Source organism: Triticum aestivum, chromosome 7A (genome assembly GCF_018294505.1).
Source record: "Triticum aestivum cultivar Chinese Spring chromosome 7A, IWGSC CS RefSeq v2.1, whole genome shotgun sequence".
Taxonomy (NCBI): Eukaryota; Viridiplantae; Streptophyta; class Magnoliopsida; order Poales; family Poaceae; genus Triticum; species Triticum aestivum.
In genome coordinates, this window is record NC_057812.1 from 48,187,313 (window position 1) to 48,197,974 (window position 10,662).

Sequence of the window (10,662 nt, forward strand, 5' to 3'; positions counted from 1 at the left end):
GTAGGCTACTAGCTAGCTAGCTAGCCCTGAACCAGGTCAATCCCACATGCAGCTAGGGGATCAGCACTGCACAAGCCCATGTAATCAGCTAATGCATGTTGAATTAGTGTAGTTCAGAAATATTATTTTTGCGTTCCCCTCTAGGAAGGCCCGCCCAGTTTTTTCTTCCTAGCTCCGGCACTGAGTAGTAGAGTACTAGTGAACTTGATTCCTCAAAAAAAAAAAAAACTAGTGAACTTGTGGCCTGCGCGGATCAGGAAGGCCTTCATTGATCTATGGCGCGCTCGGACGAGGCTCCCCGCCGTCGGAGATATCCGGCGCGCGGGGAGGAGAACCAGGCGAGGCTGAAGCAGTCGCCTTGTCCCAGCTTTGTCGCCACTAACCCCATGGCGGGCATGCATGTAGGACGAGGCATGACATGTAGTAGTTCCCTCTTATTAGATAAATTTTTAAAAAATGTTGAGTTTGACTACATAGTGGACTTGGCGTGCGGCGGCACCGCGCGAGCGTGTCGCCCTGCAAGCTCACGGACAAAAGAAAGCTGCATGCGGTGGCAGAGTACCCCATAGGCGCAGCATAGACATGCATGTTCTAATTCTCTCTCTAAAAACAGACATGCATGTTCCAAAAGGCCACGGGACCCTACAGTACCTCAACTGTAGCAGGTTTATTGCTAGTGTAGCCTAATCTTCCTAGTGTCCTCGGTACCTTATCCAGAAAGATTTCTCGCTCTCCCGTGTACATTTATGAGCTCTCCTAGTTAATGCTTGCCTTGCTCTTTCATTTTCTCAGATACGTGCGTGGCCCACGCGATTGTCACCGGCATGGATCTCATGACCAAAATCTATAAAGCATATCGGTTTGATTTTTTCTTTGGCCGTCCCTTGAGTCTTCAAGACTTTTAATGCTCTCTACAACGTGTCCTTCGGGTACGAGCACAACTTTGACATGGAGTTTGGTAGACCGTATTTCATCATTGACAGCGCACAGCGTTTTGGTGTGAGGCTCAGTGCCCCGTCCCTCACTACCGAATGCCAGTGGAACCAAGCACCAGAGGGGCTGAGGATGGGCCGCTATTTTTCATGTACATCCAGATGACACAGGGCTAATCGTCAGACTGATAGCCGGTGGGTTCCCTCTGATCTGTGGCATGAGCTGTGGAAGGACATTCACATTCACGACCGAAGGCGAGATCTACGACGGGGGCTTAGTTCCTACCAATCATTGTGTCCTACTGATAGGATCGGGAGTGTTGAATTATCCTGGCAACCCAGCCAGGACCAAGACCAATAAGTACTCACGGAAGAGCTGGCCTTTGAACCCTATTGGTAAACCGGGACCCCGTGTTTGCTTGGGAGCAAGGGGATATGGATTTCACAAGCCTTCGGAATATCCAGTGTAACCATCTATTCAACAATCTCAGTGTGTGGCTTGCTGATCTGTAAGACCCCAATTCCCGTGAGGTGGTCGTACCAGGGCGAGGCAGGCTTTCGGTTAATGAGGAATACGTGCATCATGTTATGGGCGTGTCGCGTGGAGGGAAGGATGTCCCTTACAAGCTCCCTACTGAAGCTAATATTCAGTTAGGGCTTGAGTTGTTTGGTGAGCTTGGATATGCCCCTAAAATGACTAATCTTGTTGATCTCATAAATGGTTCTTAAAATGCTGATGATACTTTCAAGCGTATGTGGCTTTTGCTAGCGGGGAATACAATCATTGCCCCCACCACCTCCAACAAAGTTAGCCCCAGATGGTATGCTGTGCTGGTAAGTTTTTATGTAATTCTGTCATTTTCTTTCTTGTGTGCCTGATAAATTTACTGTATGTCAGTGTGGTAACTTTCATAGTTTTTCGTGGTCCATTCGGTGAACTTCAATTTCTTTTTGTTTTCAACTTGCATCCTGACATCGATGGTATTAAAAATCTCAATTGGTCCAAATTCATTGCTGATGAACTACACAAGGCGGTGTTGAAACGCAAGCCTACCAGGGGTTGCCTTCTCTTCTACAATGTAAGTGATGATGCTTTCCTCTTACCTTCTCTTTTGTCATTTGTCATTTTTTGTCATTTTGTGTCTTATTTTTGTTAATGTTTACCATGACGCTTCTATTTTTCTTATCAACTACTGTACATTCATGCGATTGATCTTTCTGGACTCGGCATCGTATTGCCTGACGGTCCTTTTCCCATCAATGTCTGGACAAAGAAGCTGATAACTCTTGTCCTCAACAAGGATGTTCAGGCTGACAAAGTTTCTTTCGGGAAACTACCGGTAATCTATAACCATGTTTTTCAGTTCACACACTGCTTTGCAACTGCATTTTCTTTTCATTGTTTTTTGTTGTTACTTATCTGACTTGTCACTACATTTTTTTTTCCAGTTAAAGCCTGAGTTTGGCATGAATTTCTGTCTGTTTGGTGGTCTGGAAGGTCTTGACAAGTTTATGCGTGTTCATACTGCCCCAAGCCGCAGTCAGGAGGTGAGCATGCATGTAACCTCATTTTTTTGCTATTCTACGTTTTTTCATAGGCTGATAACTTATTTGTTGCACTCAATGTGGTGACCCTCTTTTGATGTCAACTTGACACTCTTTACTAACTTGTTTGTTTCCAATGTGTCATATCATCTATAAAGGATAATAATTATGTTCCAACCATGTGATAATTCTTATTGTAATGCCTTGATAACTTTGTTGCATTCCTGTGATAACTTGATATCATGATAACTTTGGTTGCATTCCTGTGACGATTATTTTTTCTAAAGCCTTAGATTACTTAAGTTTTTTGTTGATATCTAACTATGCTATTTTAGCTTTCTCGTATATTGATCTTCATTTTCATGGTGACTGAATGTTTGTTAGATCATGAATACATTCATGTGTTTACTGCAACGACACCACACATTTGTTTGGTATTGTTCATGTGTGTGCTTTTTGTGAACTCATGATAACTTTTGTTGCATTTTGGTGATAACTTACTATTTATTTTTATTTTTTTTTGCATTTTTTCTGTTGAATAGAAATTTGCCAAATCAACTCAGATAGTTGCTCGGTTCACGTCCGCCATGGCTGGCATTCTAGGCAATCTTGTGCAATCATTTACCGCTTTGTAGATGAGGGCCATTCAGATGGATCTCGTCAGCTAGACGCTGGATTGAATGTTCTTTCTTCTGCTGCCCGTATGACGACAAGGACCACCCGCTCATCACAAGGCAGGCGGCCAGAAAGCCCTGGAAAGAATGTTGCTGAAAATTCTGACAGTCATGATGAGTACCAGGGAGGCAATGATGCTGAGTCTGATGCTGACTCCGATGATGATAACGATTTTGATGATATGGATTATCGAGTTGTTCATCATTTCTGTAACAATCCTTTTGTTGCTTCAGGCAGTGGTACCGCGAATGTAGATATGGGCAGCGGTCCAGCTGATGATGACATCACACATCTAGATGATGCAACTTTCAAAGCTCATGAGGACATAGGACCAGATGTTGAAGACATGCCTGTCCGCCCTGTCGATGAGAACCTCAATGAGTCTCAGATCTTGCTCACTGGCACCTCTCATGCAGCATCAGTCGGATCAGGTGATGGAGGGCTTAGCCAGCAAGGTCTGACAGACACGCAAGCTGAGGTGGCCACTGAATCTTTTGTCAAGCGGTGTGGTTCTCAGCTTTTGAAAAAATTGGCTTATCAGAGGCGCAAGAAACTGAGGCTACCATCACCCCCCGTTCAGCTTCACCAACTGTGTCTCTCCGTCCAACTTCACCAGTTGTGCCTCCTAGCCCATCGCAAAGGCCGTCTTCACCAATTGCACTGCCAGCAGCTGAAATTCATTTAGCTGTGAAGAAAGTTGTGGTCTAGGAGCTTGGTATACGTGTGGCTGAAAAGGGAACTGGTGTCGCCGTCCCACTATCCACCATGCGGAAGGAGGGCCCATGCAGGTGAATGTTTTTTATGGTCTTTTTTATTAATGTTGTGCCTGATACAACATGGTAAATCCAGTTGTTTGAGCATGGTAGTTTGGGTAATTTCATGTTGATAATTAACTTGCTCATGTTTCCCTTGCAGGGCACCTAGCAAACAATCTGCTGCTGCTAAGGATTCAGAGATTGCACCGGTAAAAATGTATTCACATTCTTACTTTCGTTTATGTTCAGTAGTTGTTTTCTGTTTTTCTATAGTATTTTCATATGCACTGAAACTATAGTTATGTTTTGCACCTACCAACACGATGGTTTTTTTGTTCTTTTTGTATGATAACTTATTTTGATGAACATTGACAACTCAAATATTCCCCCCTGATAATTTAGAGTTACCAATCTTGATAACTGTTTGTGCTTGTAACATTTGGTTATTTTTTTTCATGCAGTGCACCTATGAAACAAGTTGCTGCTGCTAAGGGTTCACCAAGTGTATCAGGAAAAAGGTGTTTACATACCTTTCTTGTTTGTAGTTATACAAAACAAATTGCTGGTTTTTTTGTTCATATCATTTGATAACTTTATATTTCTATAGTCCTTGATAACTTTGTAATTTTTCCTTGGATGTTAGTTACACCAGAAGTATGTGACATCTTTTTTTGTTTGTAACATGTGGTAACTTAGGTTTAACAACATGTGTAATCTCACTACTACTCTTGTGTACCCATATTTCAGTCGTTTAAAAGATAAATCCGCTGTGAAAAAGGTGAAATTCGCCAAGACCAGATCCTCTCCACGACTAAGGGCAACATTGTCGCAGGCAACATCATCGAAGACAACAGAAGTTATCCATCTTGATGAATCTCCCACGATGACATCTCCGACTGATAAAGCAGCAGCAGCTAGCAAGGTCGCATCTGATGCTGTTGCGGCGACATCAGCTAGTGTTTCTAATGACCCTGTAGATCAGCTTATTGCAGCGGCAACTATTACTGTTGTTGTTGAAGATATCGCTAGCGCGGCTGAGGCTGTTGAATGTGAAAATGAAGTCATTGCCAATGTAGGGCATGATGAAGGTGAAGGTATTTCTGTCTCCTATCAACTTTTTTTTCTTGTATGTAATGATGATTTATGTTGACGATGTGTTCAATCTTTTTCCGCTGTAGTCGTTCGTGTCATTGAAGAAGTTGTGGGAGGTACCCTAGTCAATATGCCTATTGATATGGCTACAGCTGGAGGTCAAGAGAATGATGCCCAGAATCATGCGGCCACAGGTTGGTAACTTCACTTTCTTCTGTTGATAACTTTCCTGTTTAAGCCATGATAACTCAAGTTAATGTTCTGACATTAGCAAATACAATGTCCACTTCATGTTTACTTGATGCATTTTTTCCATTTTTGTGTGTTACTTTTGGTGTTTGTTGCAGTAGCTGACCCTGTGTTGGAGTCGAGCACCCCTGGAGCTGGAGAATACGATGGTAATTTTATGCCACCCAGCTGCTCTCTTGGGCTTGATGCCATCTTTGGTGCGAGTCCACAAGTGCCACCATCTACTAAAGCAACTCCAACAGCTCAAGCTGCATCAGCATTGGTGTAAGTGCATCTAGTGCCACCCCTAGTTGGTTTTGGAGTATTGACGACAAACCTGGTTGAGGGACTAATGTGTTTGTGAGAATTGCAGGATAAAACAGGTAGTAGTCCCTCATTGATTCAGTTTACCTACCGGGGACGACCCCTAAAAATGTATGAAGACATTGAAGACAATGGTGGTATATGAAGATATTCACATTGAAGACTATGACATGAGAAGACATTGAGTGAAGACTATGGAGTGCGAAGAGTTAGTAGTTTTGTTGTTTCCTTTTCTTCTTTGTTGAGTCATAGGAACCACCGTACTGTTAAGTGGGGTCCAAGTGAACAAAGTCAGAGTGACTGAAGTGATGCTCAACCCAAATCCTATGTCTTCGAGCGAAGATAATGAGAGAAAATCTTATCCAGAGCTGGATGAGTCAGCTTTTCTTGTAGCCCAAGTAAAGTTGTCGCGTGTGTTTGAAATCTGACCGTTGGAACACGTGTCAGTTCCTTAGTGACCCAGGGTCATTTTGGACATATCAAGTCGGGTTGCCTAGTGGCAATAAATAGCCCACCCCCTACACCATAAATTGGTGGCTGCTCAGAGTTAGTGCACGGCTCTTGTCGTATTGAGAGCAACCCACCTCGAAGCCTTTGAGAGAGAGAAATCCTTGCGAGGACAAAGCCCAAACACCCAGAGCCAAAGAGTGTTAGGCATCACTGAATTCTTTCTGTCTGCGTGACCTAAAGACTTATTACACTCGAGGACTGTGAATCCTCCAGCCGGTTAGGCGTCGTGTTCTGAGCATCCAAGAGTAATTGTGGATCGCCGGTGAACGAAGTCTGTGAAGGTTTGGAAGTCTACCTTGAAGACTTACCAGAGTAATTGGGCGAGGACTGGGTGTCCTTAGCTCAAGGGGAATAAGGTGAAGACGTGGTCTTCTGAGTTGAATCTCAGCCTCCCTAACCAGACGTACAGTTGTCACAGCAACTGGAACTGGTCCAACAAATCCTGTGTCCTCAACAAGTGACTGGTTCTATCCTCTCCCTCTCTTTACTTAGAGTTTGTCTTCGTGAAGTTATTGCATGTTTGCTTTACCTATTTGTCTTCACTGTTTGACTACTATTGTTGTTTGGCTTCATACCATCTTCCATCCTGATCCTCACTACCTAGCTGCTATTAGTCTTCGTATTCTCACCTTGCATACTTGATTATGGTTTGCTTAGAGTAGTTCATCTTCCGTTGCATAGTAATAGGGTCATTTCTATAGTTTGTCTTCGAAACTTCCATGTTTTGAAGACTTTCCTAAAAATCGCCTATTCACCCCCCTAGTCGATAACTAGCACTTTCAATTGGTATCAGAGCAAGGTACTCCCTTGTTCTGTGTGATTCGGTTTAACCATTTGGGGTTTTAGCTATGTCGACTGCAGGGATAATCAAAGTCTCCGCTGCTTGCCCCGTCTTCGATGGAACTGAATATCCCTACTAGAAGAATAAGATGCACATGCATCTTGAAGCCATTGATGTCGACCTCTCGTATGTCGTCAAGAATGGCGTTCCCAAGACTGGTGAAGGTGTCACCCCTGCTGATGTCAAGAAGTTCATTCAACTGGACTCTACTGTCAAGAACATCATCTGTGGTCATCTGACCAAAGGACAGTATGGCCGCGTGAGTGCTCTGGAAACGTCGAAGCTAGTCTGGGACTGGTTGTCCAAGGTCAACGAAGGCGTCTCAGCCCAGAGAGATCAAAGGATCAGTGTTCTTCGTAACCTCTTCAACCGCTTCAAGAGAAACGACAATGAAAATTTCCAGCTCACGTTTGATCGCCTCACCGACATCACAAATGATCTGCGTGCTCTCGGCGCCACTGAGATTACCAAGCATGAAATCGTCAAGACACTACTGAGATCACTTGACAGCTCCTTTGACATCCTTGCCCTCATGATACAAGAACGTCCTAACTTCAAGACACTCGATCTGTCTGATATACTTGAGAGGCTCAACACACATGAGTTCCAGCTATCCGAGAAAAGAGATATCTATGGTCCCAACTATGGCCGCACTCGCGCTTTGAAGTCAAAAGCTGTTTCCTCATCTGAAGAAGAATCTGACTACAGTTCTGATGATCCTGAAGACATTGGAAAGGAACTTGCTATGCTTGTGAAGAAGTTCCAGAAGTTCACTAAGAAGAAGGGCTTCAGAAAGTCTTCACGATCCAGCTCAAGAAATGATGAAGCTTCCACTCATGACTACAAGAAGAGAACATGGAACAAGTGCAAGAAACATGGACACTATATCTTTGAGTGTCCACTGTGGGACAATGAGAAGAAGAAGAAGAAGAGCAAGGCATATGATTCTGATGACAAGAAGAAGAAGTCTTCAAAGTCTTCTTCCAAGTCCTCATCCAAGTCTTCATCTCACAAGAAGAGCTCATATGGCAAGGCTCGTGCTTTTGTTGGCAAGGAGATGGATTCAGAGGAGGAGTCTGCTTCTGAGGAGGCGGAGGTGGAGTCTGAGGAGGAGTCCGACCCCGGCGTTGCAAGTCTGGCTCTTGCTACAGCCTATGTTGCCAAGTCCATCTTCAACAATGAAGACAATGACTTCCACACCAACGCTGAATCTAATGACCAGGACGACTCTGCTCCCACCTACTACTTCATGGCACGTGGTGCCAAGGTAAAATCACGCGATGCTTACTTTCAAACATCTAGTGAAGATGACTCTGATTGTGAATCCAAACCCAGCTACAAAACACTTGCTAAAATTGCAACTGAACAACAAAAGGCTATGGAACATACTCAAAAACTGTTAGACAAAAGCGATGACCTGTTGGACGCGAAAATGACCCGTTCACAGTCCTTAGATGAAGACAGAAAAAATCTTCATGCTAAGTACCAAGAACTTGAAAGTCGTCATGAAACGCTCTCAACCACTCATGAAAAGCTCTCCTATGATTATCTTCAAAGGAATCAAGAGCTTGAGAAATTGAGAGCGGCTCATGAAGATCTTCAAAAAAAGAATGAGTCACTTCGCGCTCAACAGATCAGTCCCGCTCAGGATGGATTTGAACCACCGTGTCTAAAATGCCTTGAGCGTGATAACGCTACCTCTGTTGCTGAATGTTCTACTGCTGCTATTGTTACATTGTCTTCAACTACTAATGTGGTAACTAACCCCTCTGCTGAGGATACCACTACTATTGCTGATGAAAATGCTAGGTTGAAGACATTGCTTGAAACAGGGATGTACAAAAGTGTGAAAGGGCATCAGACATTGTGCGATGTCCTCAAAAAATAGATCCTGAACCGAAACCCTAGGAAAGAGGGTGTTGGGTTCGAGAGGAAAATGAATGTTGATGGTTCCTACTAGAAGCCTGAGTAGTACCCCAAAACCACATGGGTTGCTGCAAAGGGACCTTCAGTGGACACATCCACCTTATCTGGCTTTACCTGTGCTAACCATGTTGTCATTGATGAATCCTTTGATGCAAACTATAAATTGTTCAAGAATCATAATGGTGAAGTGTTTGCCAGATATATCAGTACTAACTGCAGGAATGGGCCACCTATGAAGAAGATCTGGGTTCCCAAAAGCTGTCTTGAGAATCTTCCAGTGAATGTCATCATGACACCACCTGGGAAGAAGACAAACCCCAGACCTAAGGCTTCATATGGTCCAAAGGCTTCAAACAGACAAAGGACTCACCTGAGTCACCCTAACGCCAATGTTTTGCAGGGAAACCATACTCAGACTTATGAATATGAGCGTGTTCTTCAAACCGCTATGTTCATAGAACCAAGAACTTTTCTGCTTATTCATATGAGTATCATTCATCTCCTGCAAGGCTATTTGCTAGGGCTCCAAAGCCAAAGTTCTCAGATGATGCACTTAGACTCATTGCTTCTAAGCCACCCTTGAAGATGTGGGTGGTTAAGAAGAATTAACTTTCTCTTGCAGGGAAAGGTCTCCAGCCTAAAATTAAAGGCGTCTGATGCTATTGTTGGGGACCTAAAACATCTTGTAGGGCGCAAGATCAAATGCCCAAATGGCCTCACTATGTATTTTGTTCCTGAATCGTTTGCCATTCATCCTATCAGTCCTAATCTTGATCTAAGCTTCAATAATCCTCTTGCCCGTCAAATGTTTATGCTTCACAATGCTCTTGGTGAAGCCTATCCCCCTAACTGTACTGTAGGGTATGACACCTCGTGCTTCAGAATGGATTATGGATAGCGGATGCACTAATCACATGACTGGTGATCGAAGTCTTCTTATGGACTCAACTTTACGTCCATCTGATAAAAGTCACTTCACATTTGCTGACACTGGTAAAAGCAAGGTATTGAGTCTAGGTAGAGTTGCAATATCAAAGGATCAGCACATGGATAAAGTGATGCTTGTTGAATCCCTTGGTTCTAACTTAATGTCTGACTCAATGCTTTGTGACTTGAACATGATTGTGATATTTGGAAAATATCGTTGCCTTGTACTTATGGAATCTGACAAATCTCTAGTCTTTGAAGGGTACCGGAAAGATGATCTGTACATGGTAGATTTCTCAGCAGGTCCACAGCTTGCCGTGTGTCTTCTTGCAAAAGCTTCAGAGTGCTGGCTATGGCATCGGAGGCTAGGGCATGCTGGCATTAGGAACTTACACACACTCGCCAAGAAGAAGCATGTCATAGGCATCGAGGGCGTCAAGTTCAAGAAGGATCATTTGTGCGGTGCCTGCGAAGCTGGAAAGATGACTAGGGCAAAGCATCCCTCGAAGACAATCATGACGACATCTCAACCCTTCGAGCTACTACACATGGACTTATTTGGCCCTACTCACTACTCTACCCTCACAACAACTGCTTGTCTCTATGGCTTCGTCATTGTTGATGATTACTCAAGATATACATGGGTGCACATAATTCTCTACAAGACTGAAGTGCAAGATGTCTTCAGATGCTTCGCCAACCGTGCCATGAATAATTATGGCATCAAGATCAAGCATATCAGAAGTGACAACGACACTGAGTTCAAGAACACCGGACTTGATCTTTATCTGGATACAATGGGAATCACTCATGAGTTCTCTTCTCCATACACACCTCAGCAAAATGGCATCGTGGAGCGCAAGAACAGAACCCTCATTGAGATGGCTCGAACAATGCTCGATGAATA

At 43.7% G+C, this 10,662-nt stretch overlaps 1 protein-coding gene across 2 annotated transcripts; it reads left to right on the top strand.

Annotated features, from left to right (window-relative positions):
* Window positions 1-3,703: 3,703 nt before the first annotated feature.
* Window positions 3,704-5,663, top strand: LOC123150530 (uncharacterized). Of its 2 annotated transcripts, none has more exons than XM_044570371.1 (7): window positions 3,704-3,940; window positions 4,068-4,124; window positions 4,369-4,425; window positions 4,655-5,001; window positions 5,086-5,193; window positions 5,347-5,512; window positions 5,601-5,663. In XM_044570371.1, the coding sequence occupies exons 1-7, from the start codon at window positions 3,918-3,920 to the stop codon at window positions 5,626-5,628; spliced, it is 786 nt and encodes a 261-aa protein (XP_044426306.1). In that variant the 5' UTR covers window positions 3,704-3,917; the 3' UTR covers window positions 5,629-5,663. The 2 variants fall into 2 exon arrangements, with proteins under 2 accessions (XP_044426306.1, XP_044426307.1); XM_044570372.1 differs by having other exon boundaries at window positions 4,655-4,995.
* The last annotated feature ends 4,999 nt before the right edge of the window (window positions 5,664-10,662 follow it).

Excerpts from the sequence above, each read along its gene's own strand:
- LOC123150530 (XM_044570371.1), top strand. The coding sequence starts at position 3,918 with ATGCGGAAGGAGGGCCCATGCAG. Across the intron at positions 3,941-4,067 it reads CGGAAGGAGGGCCCATGCAG|GGCACCTAGCAAACAATCTG; the intron begins GTGAATGTTTTT and ends TTTCCCTTGCAG. Across the intron at positions 4,426-4,654 it reads CCAAGTGTATCAGGAAAAAG|TCGTTTAAAAGATAAATCCG; the intron begins GTGTTTACATAC and ends CCCATATTTCAG.